Source organism: Apteryx rowi, unplaced genomic scaffold (genome assembly GCF_003343035.1).
Source record: "Apteryx rowi isolate R43461 unplaced genomic scaffold, aptRow1 scaffold_183, whole genome shotgun sequence".
Classification (NCBI taxonomy): Eukaryota; Metazoa; Chordata; class Aves; order Apterygiformes; family Apterygidae; genus Apteryx; species Apteryx rowi.
In genome coordinates, this window is record NW_020448119.1 from 596,636 (window position 1) to 615,231 (window position 18,596).

The 18,596-nt window shown below is 38.8% G+C and overlaps 1 protein-coding gene across 1 annotated transcript in view; it reads right to left on the minus strand.

The window, feature by feature from the left end:
• Positions 1–2,619: 2,619 nt before the first annotated feature.
• LOC112964047 (cytosolic phospholipase A2 epsilon-like) overlaps positions 2,620–18,596 on the minus strand; it is a 37,829-nt gene continuing 21,852 nt past the window's right edge. Inside the window, exons 10-20 of the mRNA XM_026061666.1 lie at positions 17,980–18,017; positions 15,854–16,001; positions 14,845–14,981; positions 13,512–13,734; positions 11,946–12,060; positions 10,575–10,712; positions 8,757–8,864; positions 6,747–6,938; positions 5,733–5,899; positions 3,996–4,179; positions 2,620–2,828 (exon numbers count right to left, since the gene is read on the minus strand). Of these exons, the coding sequence (XP_025917451.1) occupies positions 2,620–2,828; positions 3,996–4,179; positions 5,733–5,899; positions 6,747–6,938; positions 8,757–8,864; positions 10,575–10,712; positions 11,946–12,060; positions 13,512–13,734; positions 14,845–14,981; positions 15,854–16,001; positions 17,980–18,017 (1,659 nt within the window). The remainder of the gene's footprint in view (positions 2,829–3,995; positions 4,180–5,732; positions 5,900–6,746; positions 6,939–8,756; positions 8,865–10,574; positions 10,713–11,945; positions 12,061–13,511; positions 13,735–14,844; positions 14,982–15,853; positions 16,002–17,979; positions 18,018–18,596) is intronic.

Here is an 18,596-nt window from a genome sequence, read left to right on the forward strand (position 1 = left end):
ATCAGACAGCCTGCCGGCCTCAATGGATGTGTAACTTTGTCACATGGTCCAGGGACATATATATTCATGGGAAGACCTAATGCAGGAGGGAGGGACTACAGCTCACTTTGTCCCCTGTGAAATCTGTCTCTGAGACTTTTTTTTACTCATTGTGCTCACCACAAGTATTTGGTACTCTCTTATGCTCTTTGCCTAAATAACAACAGTTTTGTTTTTACTGGAACAAGGAACACACTGTGAACCTAAAGCATGTTACTGAAATGCTTGAATATGTGGAGCAAGGCAGAATTTTAATTTTGCAAACAAGCCTTTATTGTGCAATATTGTATACATGAAATATTTGCATGAAACTAACATTTCTTCAGATCTGGAGGTGGTATGAGTTTATGACCAAATTTATTTTTTTTTCACAGCAGGGATTTCAGGTTCAAAGGGAGGCAATTCCCAGGGTAATATGCAGAGCACATAGCAGATAGATTTCAGATTATCACTAGTGAAACTACCATAGAAGAAGAAAAAAGCAGAAGTGCATAATTGTTCAGAACTCAAAAGAGTTCCAAACGTTACCATTTATGCCCGATCTTTAGGCTTGCAATATTAGACACAATTAGTTGCACAAAAAGCTACAGGTTGGTTTGATGTCCTAAATGACAAAAGTGTTGGAAAAAGTCATTGTGACCGATTTGTAAAGATAATTTGTCATTGCTTCTTGCGAAAATGAAAATCCTCAGAGTGTCATTTTGCACCAAGCCAAATATGTTATTTGGCTGTAAATAAAGCCTGTTATTTTCAAGTTGGGTTCTCCGGGGTGAAGAGGTAGGCAAGCTAATAAAAGGAAGTTATATTTCAAAATAAAGCTTTTTGGAGAATATTAACATGAAATGTTTCAACTTACTCAAGCACTTTCCCTGGTTTATTTTAGCCCCAAACTAGGATGTCTGGTTGACCTGGTAACCCCTTTTTCATTAACAAACTCTTTGTTCAAAAATTTTGCTCAACTGTCATTAGGACACAAAATTTATTAATAAAAAATGGGTGTTTTCAATTTAACTTGCTTCTGGAATGCAGTGGTTGTTATGGATTTATTATTTTTACAGCTCACCCTCAGCACTTTCAACAGTTCAGAAAAGACATCTTCCAGAAAAAGGGAATATAAAGAATCCCACAGGTCCATGAGTTTTACTGGTATTTTTGTTGCTAGATTCCATCATTTTAAGGTGGTCTGAGTTGTTGCAGACTACTAAGTCACTCCTGCTCTGTGCACAGTTTGAACAACTAGAACAAAGCAAAGCAGCATATTTGTTAATGGATTTATGTCCTAAAATATTTTTTAAAATTGCAGTGGTTTAAACAACAAGGGTTTTCACTACACAGTGGAAGTAAACTATTTTCATTTCAAGCACTCTTTTTTTTTTTTAAATTTAAGAAAGGAAGTTTAGTAAGAGAAGTAATTCAGCTGGGAAAAAAAAACAGGGTGTTTTATTTTGAAAACTTCAAAATAAAATTTTGATTCTTTTTCATATCCTTTCAACACAAAACAATCAAAACTGACATAAATTCAGAAAAAGTTTTGATGTGTTCAAATTATACCTTTCACTGGAACAAAAATTGCATGTGAAAAACCCTACCCCACTTCCTCCGAGATTGCTGCTTTCCTTGTATATATGATTCATTCACAGTCCAAAAGAGCTCAGGAGACAGATGTAATTCACAGATCTGACTGCGTGCACAGACATTTGTCCCTGTAACACTTCCAACCTCTTTGTCTTCTCTTCAGGATACTTGCCAAAGACTCATTTCAGGGATCCAGTGCCAGCTTCCAGCTCCAATAGTCTGCTTCTTGCTCTCTGGGCAGTGCTCTTGAACGCATAGCTCCTCCAGGACGCTCTCTGATATTACACCCTTACCATACAGTGTGAGGAACAAAGCGGACAGGCCAGAAGTGGTGTTTTTTCATATGCCCTTCCCACACTGGTGCGCATAGGTAGGAAGAAGCACTGCTGTGGCTCATACGCCTGGCTCTGCTGCAGGTGGTATCAATAGATGAACGGGACAAAGTCCAAGCAGCAGGGGAATTACAAGCAGGAAGGAGAAGGAAAATAGAGTCACTAGGGAGATGATCAGCAATGCAAGGCAGGTTAGAAGGGGGAAAAGAAGTATCTCAGATTTTCTTCATTTTCCAGGTTTGGGTGTGCATTGTGTTCAACGAAGAAAAATTTTAGGGAGCAGAAGTTCATACCCTCTTCTTATGGCCTGTAGGTGTGTTAGCTGGGTTGTATTACTGCAGCACKTTGGTGTTATAAAATGTTTCCTATATGTCATACACAATAATAAAATAACTTAAAATAACACTATTTTAAAAATCTAATAAGGATTTTAGGTAAAGTGTATTCTACAGACAACCTTAATTTAGGGAACAAAGCATATATGAAGATTTCATAGGCAATGTCTTTGATTGCCTGGAGAGGCCACTTTATAGAAACGAAAAAACCCCTCTGAGCCACCTGGAGTAGTTTCTTTCTGTAGTGCAGAACAGCCAGTGTTCAAAAAGCTTTGTTCCTTTCATGCGCTAGAGCATGAGAAACTCCTCCACGATGATACAGGCAACTGGATCGGTGATTAGCACATATTTTGTCTTTTCCGTTGCATTGCTATATGCAAGGCCTGCATAATGATCTGAGAGTTATTCAGGACATTGTATTCACTGAGGTTTAGCAGCCGACGGTAATTCTCATCAGAATATCTGACTGAGAACATGCAGTAGGGGGAACAGCGACTGGTCAAATCAAGTTGTCCTCCCTCCATCTCTGAGCAGCAGCGCTTTACACCTGGAGAAAAAGACAAATTGTTGGTGTGACATTGAGTTTATCTTAGTCAATGACAAGCTGCCCACAGCAGCCCAAGGATGGAGACTTTTCTCTGGGAGAGAATTCATGGGATTTAAATGTTCTGGGTATGAGACAATGATTCAGGTCACACATCACCATTCTTAGTCAAAGGAACATCAGGTGCCTGAAGTGATGAAGGCAGAAGGGAAATGTGAGTGACAGCATTGTAATGGTATCTGAAGTTTATTGATGAACAGCTGTTTACTAAAGCCATGGTTCAATGAGGAACATCAGTCTGAAAGGGTGCTCTAACAGCCAGCTATCAATGCACTGTTGGCCTTACCCTGAGCAGCAGGGACCTTTGTGGACCCTGTCTGAGAGAGTGGAGTTGCTAGTAACAGAATAGCATTTAAGCAAGAAAGGAGAAATAGAAACATGTGAAATCTTAAAGTTCCTGCAATCCAGATTGCAGTCTTGGGACACCTGCCACCTGGAGCCATCTCTGCATTTGCATTTCTGATGTCTCTTTGATTATGGGAAGGCAAAATAGCGTTTGGACTTTACCTGCCTGCCACCCAAGAAGAAAAGTAAATGCATCCTCGCAACTGGCAGTAAAGGAGGAGAATACCAAGCAGCTGACTGTGTCAAAAAAAAAGAACGCCAGCCATAGCACAATGAGCAAAATGACAACTAAGATAACTACCAAGAAGACACACATTGATTTTGACACTGCAGGAGTTTAGCCTGAAAGCCAAGTTCTTGCTCCCTCACCATTCACACATGACACTATGTCTCTTCAAACATAGGATTAAATCCCTGAGCAACAGACAACATAGGCAGGGGAAAACATACCTGAGTGAGCCATACTTTTCCTAGGAAAAACTTTTACAATAGCTGGCAACATTTTGTGTTATCAGTGGGAAAGAGATGAAGGTAAATACCAGCCAGAAGCAAGGGCTGTGTCTCTCCTTCCTAGGGCCAAAGATGACATGAATGAACATAACAACTTTGGCAGATATGGGAAAAGGAAGTTTRATTAGCTAAAGTGATCCCACATGAATCCAGCCAGCAAAGACAGCCAGCAGTGGAGAAATAAGACTGTATCAGAGTCAGGGAAGCTGATAATGCTGTCTTTTGTTTAATGCTTTGCCACCACTTAAAACTTACCAGGTGCTTTGTACTCTCGGAAGGTATCATTCACAAGTGGAAGAAAAATCACAATAGGACATCTTGGCGAATCTGAATCTTGGAAGACGTAGCACTCCTTTAGATTTTTATCTTCATCACTCAAAGAAGCTTTGGGAAATGGGATTTTCTGTTCTGAGTAGTATTTGCAGGCCTTGTTCAGAGACTGGAATATCACAGAAACAATCAGCGTCAGAATTCAACTTGGTTGTCTTAAAGCCCAAGAAGGGTTATCTAGCATTAAGATTTAGTGATTTAGGTCCATGGGGATTCCTTCTCACCAAGAGTTACTCTATACAGAGTTACCACACGTAGAAACCAGAATACTGATCACAAGCTGTAAACAGAATTTCAGAGAYAGAGAATACTTAATTTCAGATAGAATCAATCTGCAGAAGTTTAGAGTAAATCACATAGTGTTAGTAAAGGAAAGACCCTGTGTTTAATATATTGTATAGAATTAATCAGAAAAGAAAACAACAGTAAGAAAATGTTTAAGAGAACTTATTATGTGCTTGGAAGCCAGGAAGCCAGAGGATAACAAAGTTAAGTTTGTACATTCAGTTATGTCTATGTCTGTGCAGGCATTATGGCGCAGTGTTTATTGAGATTAGTATTTTAATGAGAAAAAACATCCTCTCTGAAGTACTAGGCTATATTGTGCCTTTTCCCTGAAATGTTTAATGCAACAACATCATGTCCCACTATGTACTGTGCTATTTACTATACAGCATCTAGTAGCAGACATCATCAAATAGGAAACAGTTTCTATTAATATGCTTAAATCCCAGCAGCCTTTCTTCAAAAAATTAGTCTAATCTCAGACAAGGTGTGAAGCTGAAATGAAACTTCATTACACGTATGTCTTATGCATCATATGGCTTATTAACAGTAGCACAGCTGTTCTCATTCACAAAATGTAATTCCACCCATGCTGGCCAAGAGGGGTAAAATTAAGTTTCTAAATAAACTCAATTTCTGAGGTATAAAGACCCAAACTTCTTTTCTGCAGAGCTTTATAGACAGCTAAGCAACTTTATCTCTATGAAACTTGAGTTTCTGCAGGAAGATGCTTGTTATTTGATCTTCCCTGTAGCATCTCATTTCCCAGCCCTAGGAATGTTCTGCCCCTGACTATCCATCTAATCTCTTTTATATTCTAATTTAAGTCATAAGAAATCAATTCTCATATTTATGCATGTTCCTGTGCATTGTCTGGTAACCTGCTTGGTTCAGCATAAAGCATAAGAGGCTCTTTCCATCATCCTGGAAAAAAGCATGCTGATGTTCTCCTGAATAATTCAATATGTTCATAAAACAGCAAGGGAGATTCCAAGAGTTACAGGAAGAAATAGGAACAATATTAATTACTACAGTGAAAAGCATAACCCTGGAATAACTTCTTTCTCAGCTGTCACGTGCAAACCCATTCCTTCTCTGCTGCTTCTAATGCATGTTCTCTAACAGCAAGATAATGTGCTAGTGAAGTGAGATGTATTTAAATGAATTAGTAACATCAGAGCTTCTGAAATGGAGATTAAAACCATTCTTAGTAGATAAATTTCTTCTTCCCTTGAATCACCAATCTCTTCTAGCATTTGAAAAAGGAAATAGTAGTTAGAAAGAGAACAGCTGAAATAACTAGTGTCTCTAGGTTCTACAGGCTAGACATTTACAAGCAAAAGGACAGACAGCATTTCATAACATGATCCTCCTCACCGATGAATGTGATCCAGTAGTGTAACTTAAATATATGATGACATCCACTTCCCTCTGTGGCCTTAAAAGAGGTGCGCTGCTGGTATTGATGAAAAATCCAGCATCTATCATGCCCAGGTGATCAGGGTTTTGCATCAGTTTATTGGGACATGTGTCTAACACAGTATCTGAAATGAAAACATTTCTTGGCATAAGAAAAGATCTGTGGATATTTTGATGGAAAAAACTGCAAGGTTGAACTGACTATTCCAGACACCTGGTTTAATTTAATTGTCACAACAATGAACTGTAAAATAGGCATGGAAGGGACTTCAAGAGGCCGTCTAAGTCTGCTTCTCTATGCCAAGCCAGGACTATACAGCATTTCTGACAGATTGCCTAACCTATTCTTAAAAATCTTCTGTGCTGAGAATCCCAAGTAATCTATTCCAGTAATTTGCTATACTCATCACCACCAGTAAGTTTTTTCCTAATGTTTAACCTGAATCTCCCTTGCTTCAGTTCAATCATTGTTCCTTATTTTATCCACCATTGACATGGATAATAAAATATTCCCATCCTTTTTAACATGCTTAAAGATTTATGTCTCCCTCTCAGTCTTCTCTTCTGTAAACTACAAAGCCCCATTCCTTTCCAGCTTTCTCTCATAGGGTCATATTTTCCATGACATTCCTGTTGCATATGAAGTTAGAGGCCCAGTCTTGCCAAATTAAGATTTCTCCCATGTTCTCTCTGCTCTTTGCTACCTTAGTTCCATTCTCTCAGCAGCAAGTCTACGCTTCCTCTCTGGGCCCAGAGAGAGCTCAGCTAAAGCACATAAACACATGCTTATATTTAAAACCATACTTAAGTGTTTGGCAGCACTGAGTTCTTAGTTTCTTCTCTCTATTCAGAAATAAAAAATGTTCCTTTGGGAGACGCAAGCAATCTTTTTTCAAGTCTTACAAGTTTCTTTCCTAAATTCCACCAAAAACCATGTGAAATTCATGCCTGTTAAATATTAGTTCCTATTACCTTTCCATCGACAGAAGTGTTCATTCTCAAGGTAGTTATTATGCAGCTGATAGCCCTTTAGGAAATTGTGATGTTGGGCAACTGAGAAGCGGTCAGTTAAGGCACCTCGAAGAGCATTAGAAAGGGGACCAGGAGGAGTGTATGTGCGAGTCCTTAGCTCATGGGGTCTTGTAGGCAATATTGGGTCTTCAACTAGAGGAGGGGAGAAAAATAGGCAAACTGTTTGTTAATTCATATTCATTTCTGGTTGGCCTAATACTTAAGAGATCTTAAGTGTGTTCTGAGAGGACTCACTAGCCGAAAAATAATTCTGAAGAACAGCAGCCACTGTTAGAAAGCTTTGTTGATGGTCTTAAGCTTTAGCCTAGAGATGGTTCATCAAGCCGTGTTTAGTCTTGGAAAAGGGACGCCTTAATAGAACTAAATAATTCAATAAATTTCCAGGCAAAAAGTTACATATCCTCATGGGAAAATATCATGAAATAGAGACAAGCACAGAGAAAAAGTGGCTAGAGCATACCCTTATGCTCAGCCAGATGGGCAACAAAGATACACCATAAGGTCTACTGTAACAGTGAAGGCTTCTACAAAGCAATGACCTGTAGTTACATGAGCATCTGCTTAATCAACAAAACAAGTGCATCCCAGGAAAATGTAGAAAATATATTCATACTTAGAAACTATAGGTAATTTTCAGGGTGACTACACAAGATCATATGTGGGTGAAAAGAAGAAATGGCACAAGGTGTGGTTTCTTGAAATCACAACCTGCTTTGCCAGACCAGGTAGCTGACAATGCAACAAGACAGACTTGGCAGTTTCCAAGACTGCGCAGATATATTTCTTTATTTTCGGGATGCCTATAATTGCAGTTACCATCATGTTAAATGATTTAGCAATAAAGCTGTGGTTTCTGTATTGCTTCAGAAAATAGCTTCTGGGCCTCATTTGTCTTCATGCCAGGATGAATCCAATGCAGTAATTACTGTACTGAGTAATAAAATAAAAATTCAGGAAATATCGATTAGCCAATTGATATTCAGGTTTATTCTCTGTACAGGCAGTAAAATAACTATTCTCTGCTACTGATTTTTGGTTCTGTATGGTTGAGACAGAAGGGGCAAAGCCACATTTTCTGAGAAATGTGCAACTCCTGTAAAGCTTGCTCTTAACAACTGAGCATTTTAACCAGAAGAGTTTTAGTAAGTTGTGACTGACCAATAACCCCTACAATGGAAGAAGACTCAGAGGAGATGGGCAAGGGTGAGGTGCCCATGAAGCTCTGGAATCATATAGGATGTGACTCATTAATAACCACTGTTGCACAGAGAACTGACTTTATCTCAACACATAGGGCACCAGAAGATGACCTTTGTGTTAGGTAAGCAGATGAGACTGTTGAGTGGATCAACTGGTATAAGCGTTTCTTCCTGAGTTGGTCAAAAGACTATGATTGTCTCCCTGAGATTAGCCAGACCAGCATGAGGGAAGTGTATACATGGCTCAGCCCAACATAGGGTATAAAACCTGAACAACTAACAGAGAAATTTCAAAGAGAACAATGGGCTTGAGCTGGCTTCAACCCATGTATTCCTTTCCAGCGACTGGGGACGCCAGCATCGTGACAGTGAGCATATTATAGAGACTGGTAATGGCAATCATATTAGTATTGTGATTGAACTGTATAAGTGTACACTTGAATTGTGATTTCAGTATATCGCTGAATCACTCTGCTAAATCAAAAATCCTGTGTAACATCAAATATCTTCGAAATAAACTTTTATATTAAACATTGCACTCTCCGTATGTGTGGAATATCTAAAAGAACCTGGTCAGAGAGTACTGGACTCTGACACAAGCCTAATAATTACAACAGTATTTCCCTAAGCCCACATGTTGGGAGAAGAAGTCACTATCCTTTAGGAGGATCCTACAACATTGCCTTTAAACTAGTCGAAAGGATGGTGCAGAAAGGCATCACCACAAGTGAAAACTTTAAGAATTTCTCACCGACATCTTCTATTTTGTCTTGGGTCCATCTCTTCCAGAAGTCCTCTGAACTGTGGGACAGTCCCCATATTTGTAATAGGTTCACAGAAAATATACTACTCCACATACCTATAAAGGGAATTAGTGAACACAAGAACATATTTGAACTGGAAATTGCCCTTTTTTTCCCTCTTTCAATTTTTTGGATTAATTTTTGAATCAGCACAATTCATGTATTTCTAAATTTTTAAATTGTTAAATTCCTCTTGATCTTCCATGTCATTGGCTCTGACTGAAGAGTTAAATTCACACTGAAGTCAGTACTGTACCTAATCTATTGCATGGTTCTGCTGCACTGTAAAGAGAGAAAAGAATGGTAGAGAAGTAAAAGTGAAAAAGACACTCTTGAGAAGCAAAATAAGAACTCCTCACAGTAACACAGATATTGCAAAATCATCCTTTCTTCCTTGTCTTCCTTACTTTAGATTCTCTTTCTCTGCACACGCTTCAGGTCAGCTTTCATGAGCCCTTTTACAGAGCGATGCACTGGCTGTTTGGCCGTTGGAATCACAAGTGAAAACCTTGCACTTTTAACAGTTAAAGACTCTCAGACTCAGCTAGCTCCTTCTCCACTGCACACTCTTTTCTCCGTCCAGGGTTGCCCCCCTCTTACTTTCCACAGGGACCCTTGGTGGCTTTGTTGACAAAATGCGACCCCTGCAATGTTACCATGTCATCTGCTGTTGTAAATTTAAATATGGGCTCTAATTAGTCTGTTGCAGTCAGACTTCCTAACTTTCAGAGGGATAGGTAATCAAATACAGTATACACAGTATTTAGAAAATGAATTTCCATGTAGTGGACCAGGAAGAAAAGGGTCAACCAGAGAGGCAGTATTTTAAAGATGTTTCCTGGGATTACTGACTATTTAATATCACAGCATGTTCACTGAAACCCAGGAGTTTTGAAGGAGCACAAGTACAAGAAAAGAAAACTGAAACTGAACTTGCACAGTTCTGTATTCATCTGTTGGGTTTGTCTGTGATTCTAACTACTCCAGTCTAATTCCTCAGTAAAGGAATATTGTTACCTTTACGCACAGCCCTAAACCCACAGTCCCATCAACACAAGACAGGAACTAATCAAAGAGATTCAGGGTAGAGACCCTTCAGTTCTGATCGTTGGAGAACTGACTCAATTAACAGTGGGTGCTACCACTAAGCTTTCCCGCTGGCGTGCTCAGCTGACACCCTGCATATGACTAGCTCTAAACAATACATGCCTTTTAGCACAGCTTTATGCATGCTTTGAGTTGCAAAAACTGAACTCCTACTACTTCCCAAGAAAATAAAAACAGATACATAAAATATTCTCTCATCTCATTTTTAACACTGGACTACCTGCATCATTAGTAGATTGGATTCTCTGCTTAGGATTAAATATAAACATCTCAATGGATCCATTGCTGCATGTTTCCTGCAGTGTCAAAATTGTCATAAATCAGAGTGCATTCAGAGAAGAATTGGAAGAATAACCAAAGAAATGGGAAACATTCCTTATAATGAAAGAGTTAAGGAGCTTAATCTATTCCATTTATAAGACAGAATGTTTAAAAGTGGCTTTATCACAGTYTATGGATACCAAGACGAGTGATAAGAAACTGAAAAAAGATGAGGGATCTTTTACGACAGTCTTTTGGACATATTAGCACACACACCCATCTCTTGGCAGGTGATACCGCACCAGTGTTCGGTACATTAGACCAGAAATTCCACCCTCTGGTTCACAGCTTTGTACCGTACCAAACTGCCTTTATTCCAGGACATTGCAATACATCACCTTGAAGGTAGCAGATCCGGGATTCTGGGAGTTTTTTTAGCATGCGTCCCATGAAGAACTCACTTCCAAAATTCTCTGTGCGAATAAAGGCTCCATACTTTAGTAATCCCACTTCGTACGGGGTGAATTCCACCCATTCTGCAATACAGCCACAAAGCAACACTTAGAGCATTCTCAGTTTTTCGGCTGAGGGTGAAAAGGGAGGCTGCTAGAGCATAAACCAGTCTGAAGTGGAACAGGCCTTCTGTTTTCTACCCTGTCTTCGCAAAATGTTATTTATCAACTACCACCTACAGGGTCAGGCATTTAAAGATCGTTACATGCAACTGCACTCAGACATCATTGCTATGGAGTTTCCTCAAATACAAGGAGGCAGGAGCAGTTATGCTGCAAACCTGCTGTGTCTGTGCGCAACATGTGCATGGTGGAAGTGCTGTCAGTGGCACCAGATCCACACTGCAAGCATGGGAAGACTCCAGCCTTCACACACCTCATGTGAATGCACCAAGACAGGATTCTCCAGACATGCACTAGGTTACACTCTGTCCTTACATACGCTACATCTATACTTCCTTTGTTATGGATACAGTTAACAGAATAGAATGCATTTAATTTTCTTCCCTTTGAATAATTTAGATATGTACAAACAGAGGTACTCAGCTTTTCAAAAAATGAGTTTGATATAAGTGGCCAACTATACTCTTTATGTGTGGTGCTAAGGAAGACAGAACTTCACCTTGACTTTCTAGGATGTCACTCCAAGTGAAGTACAGTTGTCTGATATAACTGCAGTGTGAGGAAAGTCTGTAACAGAAAGGTAACGGACCATAATTTCCTTTTCAGTCAGAAATGCTTCATTTTTTCACCTCAACCATAAAAATCTGATTTGAATTTCTTCTCCTCCTCTTCTCCTCCAGCTTCTTCTCATCATGGAAAAAATAACCAAAACAATGAGCAAAACAAAAGATTCACTTGGGACTACATTGGATGTTTTCCCAAGCTTTATCATAACTATGCAGTCCTTCTTCATCTTTAAAATATAATGGAATTGACAAAAAGCAGCATTTAATTCTTGGAAATTCCAATATTTTCTTATTTTAGTTGGACCAGATAATATTTCAAAAATGGCCTTTCTGGCAGGATTTCAATTCCATATACTCAGAGAGGTGAAATGATGATCGCAAAAAGCTCTTGCATTAAAATCATATGGCCTGAGGCAATGGCTATTTCTCCATAAAGCAGCTAACACACCAGGGCTGCTGTCTCTAAGTTCTACCAAGCAGTGAAGAGCAAATCACAAAAAAAAAMCCCMAAAAACAGGAATTCCATTGGCAAAATTTAGCTCCACAGGATCTGAAACATCATTATTACCTTTGAAATCGTGAGTGCTATAGTTGTTCCGGACACAGACTGACACATATATGGGCAATGGGTTCTGACCCTCACACAGTGCTTCTCGCTGCTCCGAAAGTTTGTGAGGATCTTTCTGGTTTTGAAGAAAAATAGTTGTGTGAGAACACATGGAAACAACGCATGATGAACCTGACTGAGCTCCACCTGCGGAGTAACAGGTTGCTCTCCCCAGGGATCTAGCTTGACTTCGTACACTCGTTCCCAAAAGGAGGAGAGGGAAATCTACTTCTGCATATACTTCTACACATACTTGAAAGTACTGTCCAGGAAGGGGCAAGGGCAAGCTGCTCCTTAGGTTGAAGAGAGTAGCAAGCAGTGCTTGTTCACCTCAGGCTGAAGGAAACCCTTGAGTATGTCAGCATGGAGTTTCCTTTCTCAGTGCACAAAAATGATCACGGTCTAACCCTGAACAAGCCACTGGAACCTGAAAGTGAAATACTTGCAACCCACCTAACKTCTTTTCTAGAAAAGCTTATTCTCATTGAAAAAGTTTGTAAGAAATATATCAAAGTCTCATGAGCTGCCTGACAAATTTGATAGCCACTAGTTCCTGAAGATTTGGCAGAGGTTAATGGTTACATAAAAATAGTGCGTATTGCTCAAAGGGAAAGATACTTGGCTAGATTGTGAGGGAGACCTCATAGAGCTAAGGAAAAAAGAGAGACATCTGTTTAACTTATACCTTTGCTTAATATGTAATATTCCTCTCTGTACTCTACCAGGAGCTCTGAGTATCAGGGAATAAATTACAAATATTTATGTTTACATATAAACATAAGTATACCTATATATAATATAATATATACTTATATAAACATATAAAAATATATAAATATATATAAAAATAAATAAATAATTGCAATAAATAAACAATTTTGTCCCCACTGGAGCACATATCTGTTCTATCCTCAGCCACTCATTCATTCCTACTTCCTGAATGTCAAATCAGCCATTTTTGAACTGTAGTCTAACTGGAGAGAAGAGGGAATGTACACCTGTACTGAAGGGGTAGAAAACACTTCAAATAATATGAAAGCAAATTTCTTATTGCTTGTAAAAATTAATACTTCTTAAACCAGCTACTGTCTGAGCAACCCTTGTCAGCAAAAGCAGAATATGCACTTGCCTCCAGTGTACCTGCACCTCATGTTACATGTCAGTGGGTGCAAATCAGCAAGCACTCCAGCTGTTTCTTACCAATGCCTGCTTCACATAGTTTTCACACTGCTGAGATTGTTCTGCTTTGCATCTTGAAGTCTTTCTGCATGTGTAATCTGCATTTCAGGCAGACTTGCCTGAGACTGCGTCCAATTTCTATTTAAACACCAGCAAGAGTCTAATTACACTTTCCGAATGGCTGCATAAACAATGTAATTTATTAACATGGAATGTATTTCTCTGTAAGCAGTCTATTGAAGAAAATAGAAAGTCCGAGAGTTTATTGATATGGAGAACTATGATGACTTAATTTCCTCTCTGCTCTTAAAAAAAAAAATTATCTAAGAAAATGAATATACATCATACCCCATCATTTAGTAGGTATTCAATTATGAGTCCCCAAAGATCTATAAATGATGTCCTGTATCCCTCTTCTTTCCTCTGACATAGCTGCTTGTTATAGTACTTCATGCGATCCACAGAGAAACAGCCCATTTTGCATTTGGTTGCTTGTTTCTGAGCTTCACAAATATGCCAGTCTAGGTCCTTCTGTGACCAGTAGGCATCTCTGTATAAGTTGGCCATGGTCCTGGAGAAACATAATACAGGCAACAAAAATAAAAAGGAGCAAAAGAAGACTTTAAATTTTCTGCCTTTGGGGACAGAGGTATACACAGGTATTGGTAACTGTTCATGCTTGTTTTGTTTTTGCTGTTCTGTTCTGGAGAATGAACACTCCAGATTTTCTATGACTGTTTTAAAGATGGTCCTGAAGATTGCAGTATATGTATTTTTTGTGTGCTGTTGACTTTTTTAAAATAGACCCAGTAGTACCTTAAGGGTGAACATTGGTTCATCTAGGAAGCATAAATAAGGCCCAAAATTATAATACATTTTCTTTGCTTGTTTTCTAGAATATAAATCAGTTCAGACCAGCTGCTGTCTCTTGGCTTTATATCACTCAAGTGTCAATCTTACAGTATCACTATGCTGTATTTTAATGTCATCCTCCATGTTACCCTCTACATGGGACCATCAGATGTTAGACAGTTGTAGATCCTGTGAACAGGGCATAACACTGTCCAAGGAAACTCAGCCCATTTCCAAGCTGACAGATTGCAAGGGAAAATGCACGCTGTCCTACAGTTTTCTCCACAGGACCAGTTAAAAAGCAGAGCCTGTTTCAGAAGTTATTAGGAACAATGGACATCTGTGGAGATGGGATCATACATGATACTATGGGCAGAATTACATCCCCAGTAACGGCTTCCTCAGAATCCATTTTGATAAGTATAATTGTCATAGACATATTTAACTGCTGTAAATGCAGAGTTGAAAAGGGCAGTAAAGAACCACTAATCAAAAATCAGAGGTTTGGATCAAGGTGATATTTAATGGCCTGCAACTGAGAAGTAGTTTGTTTCTGTGATGTTTGAAGAAAACCTCCCACTCTTGTTTGCTTTCAGAATGATTCCATCTATTTTTGGCCAAGCCAGTTTTTCAAGCTCACTTTCAAGTGTAGAGAACCTAAAACTTGTTTTAAAATGCAAAGAGATTGTACTATAATTCTTGGAGTAGCTGCTGACACCCATAACAGACTCATTCTTGGTGGCCACTAGCGCCCCTGTGACTACAGCTCCTTGTAGCAGCTTCACCCCTCAACAGAGCCAATAAAACCTTCTGTGCAAGCTGTCCTTACCATGTGGTGCCAGATAGCCCACTGATGTATGTTATACAGTCCAAGAGATTTAATTTCTTGAGCCCCAGTAGACCGCCGTAGAGTCCTGTCATGGATTTCAGTCCTCCTCCTGTTGTGATGATAGCCACCACAGGGACCTGTTGGACACATGAGGACAGGACACTCAGATGGGCAATGTTCAATGTGGCACCCCAGACTGACACTGGATCTGGCCACTGCTCCCAGCCCAGCTCCCGAGCTCGGAGCTCAGGTCCCTTTTCAGAAGGGAAGGCTCAGAAATGGTGCAATGATTCCTATTACTGCTTTCCTTTTCATAAATACAGGATTAGAGATTAACCCAAATCTGGGTTCTTTCCCATCTCTACTTAGGGCAAATGAGGGCACAGACAAACAAGAAGTCAACCTTCCATGGATGAAACAATGTATTTTCTCCACATTTCTCATTCCTTTGTCACTTCCTTCTATTTTGCACATCTACTACTACATCTGCATGCCAACCCCATGAAAAAATCCACAAAATTCACATAAAGTTACTAAATTACACTCATCAAGGTTATTCTTTTTCAGTATCATGAAGCTGCTTTAAAATGGAGGATATTAATTTTGAGGAATTTCAAAATTGGAAGAAATGGAAGATATTTTAAGAAGCACTCAGAGGACATGCTTTAGGATACTAAACTCTCACAGAATGATTAAATTTGAACAATAGAAAAAATACTTGTTATGTAATGTACTTAATAGGCACAAAGTATTTAAGAACCAAGCCAATTATAGAATAGGATTGAAGAGATCAACACATCTCAAATCTAACAAATTTTATTTTACCGGACATATAAGATGCAACTAGCGTTTCTTGAAATAGTAAAACTTGGTGACAGTAGTTAAGATAAATGTGCTAGCTGTTATTTATACAACAGATACTCACGCTTGGTCCAATTTGCTCAACATTAATCTAGAAGAGACCATGTAGACACTAGAAAAGTCAAGACCCACTCCCCAGAACACATACTTCATGCTGCTGGAGGTCCTGTTGCAGGTGAAAAACATTTTTCAGAGCATTTGCTACATGTCTCTTCCTTTTCCACAGGAAATCCTTCTCCTCTGAACATAAGTCAAAGCCAAACCGCATGTCCAGGTCTTGGTTGCATGAGCAATTACTAGGATAAACACATGTACATATTTTACGTATTAACACACCCTTATCAATCTTAGGACTCAGATCAAAGTTAATCTACAACACTCTTCCCTTCAAGCAGGTTGATGCAATATGAGAGGGAGAACAGGAGAGAATATTATAACTATTTTTAAAACTAAGAAAGCATATTTCAACCAGGAAGACTGATCAGTGGCATTACATCCCTTTATTGCTAATTGATCAAGAAATAATATACAGCATTTAAAAATGAAACAAAATATTAACATGAATACTCTAAAATTAAAATATCTGTGTTTCTTTGTGCAAATATTCTAAAATACATCTATTGATTCTCATTTCACTTGAAATTCCAACGTATGTTCTCTCATTCTAAATCTAAAATAAAAATAAAATTTCAAATGTTGGCATTTCCAGTGAGAAGGAAATGTCAAATTTAGAGCAACTCTAGTGTGAATGCATCCCCCTCTAGTGGCTGAGCACCGATGCAGAACTGCATCGGCAGAAAAAACCCTCCCATTTCTGAGGTGAGCCTGATCATGTAACCCTGTTCTGGAATCAGCATAAGGATGAAATCAGTGACAAGCAGGCCCTGAAGGAATGGGCATTTGTTACTGAATTTAGTGGAGTAGGATTTCACCCCTGCTGTTCTCATGCTTCTGTACTTGCACAAGCTGTTTCACACCTCAACTCTAGAAGTTGTCAGGTCAGGTTTTACTCAAGAATTATACAACGTAAGATTACTCAGAGGAAGATTTCATTTGCATTAAATCTGAAGTTTAGTAAGTCATTCCTTAAATATCTCCACTATTATAGCTAATTTCCCTGTGCATTTGTGCTGTTCTGTGCACTAACATCCCTTCAACCTCTTTCTGCCCCATGCCTACAAGACAGCTCTCAAAGGTAAGAGACCTGATGGCTTGTGTCCAGGCCAGAGCTACCCATGGACTCCCTGGCTGCCTAGCTAGCCATGGCCAAGCATTGGAAAGTAGCAGGATTTTTCTTTTTCTTTCCGTGACAGAAAGCCTCTTACAGAGCCTCTTGTCTCTACTACAGAGTCCATAATGTCAGTGAAACTAGTTATGGGACTTCCTCCCCTTGTCAGATTTGCATAAAAGCAGCCAGAGGATTACAGCTGTATTGGTAAATGGAAGATACACAAGGGGAACTAAGTTAGGCAGAGCTGCATAACTGTGTTTCCATGGGAAATCAGGATATAAACAAACTGCTTTTAGAGTTATCTGAATGTAAAATAAATAAATGGGAAGCATTTTTCTCTGTCTTGGAATACCACTGGTTTTCTTGTTGTCAGTGATTACTTGCCTTTCTGAAACAAATGATAGAAAATTCTGATTTCAAAAATGAAACAATTTTTCCTTTTTATTTCCCAGTCAACCTCCAAAAGAAAAGATCAGTTTGCCTATTTCTGTGTGTTATATATGGTTATGAATTACACAAAACACCTTAATATTTACTGCAGCATATTAATGAGTATGGGTATAGATGTCCAATCATTTGCCACATTGTCTACCCCAGTTTCTACCAAATATACAGTATCATTAGACCTAAGAGAATACAAGTTTTATTTCTATTGAATACTGACACTTAGGAAAAAAATAAATGCTGATAATTTGTTCATTGTAATTTCTGATCAAGTTCTATGTTTACTCCTCTCCATTATGGTTTTCTAGCCAAAACTTTGTCTTTTTTGTGAATTTCAGACACTGAAATTGATCAACAATAGTATTCTCTGGTCAGAGAAGGGATAATGCTAAAATAAATACATTTATCGACACGTATTGATTTAGATCAAATCCTGCTAAGTCTAATTATATATAATGTTCTGCAAAAGCATTTTACATTTTATTAAAAGCACGTTCCAGTTTCCAGACTGAGAATGTTTGCTTGTTTCTTTTCTATGTGGCTAAGACAAGGGCAAAATTGAAAAACAAAGTCTTCAGGAATAGAAGAAGATCCCTTACCAGCTTTCTGCTTTCACATTCAAATCAAATCTTTTCTCCTGGAAAACAAAATTATAAACTGTAGATTTCTTATTTTGGTTTTAAAGTTTCTTTTCTCCCTTTCTGTCTGGGAGACAGAGTTTTATTTAGTCCACAACTAGGTCTGCAAATGACTGAGCCAAGTGTCTGATATCCCTACGTACATTTTCAAAACCATTTACTTATCCCTAGTGGAACATCCCTACTCACAAATCCCACTTGCTTCCAGGCCACAGAAATCGTAAATAATCTTGGCACAGAAGGCACCTGAGATTCAAGCAACAGACTGCATTTCCTGTGTTATTCAAGAGCCTTTCTRCAGCATCCTCAAATACCATTTTCGTACACTTCCCATTCATTATGCCCCATGGGATACACAGCAGATCATTGACATCCAAACCACAATCTCTCAGTTATCAGACTGCGCATTTGCATTTGCTACTGCCAAGATTTCATTCTGCATTAAAATCAAGTCTTTCCTTAACCAAATGGGTAAGCGAATGGACAGCACTGGCTGTAACCATGACCTGATGGGGATATATGGCTACGAGCACAAAAGTCAGGAGAGACGGAGATAGATGGACAACACAGCTGAGTCC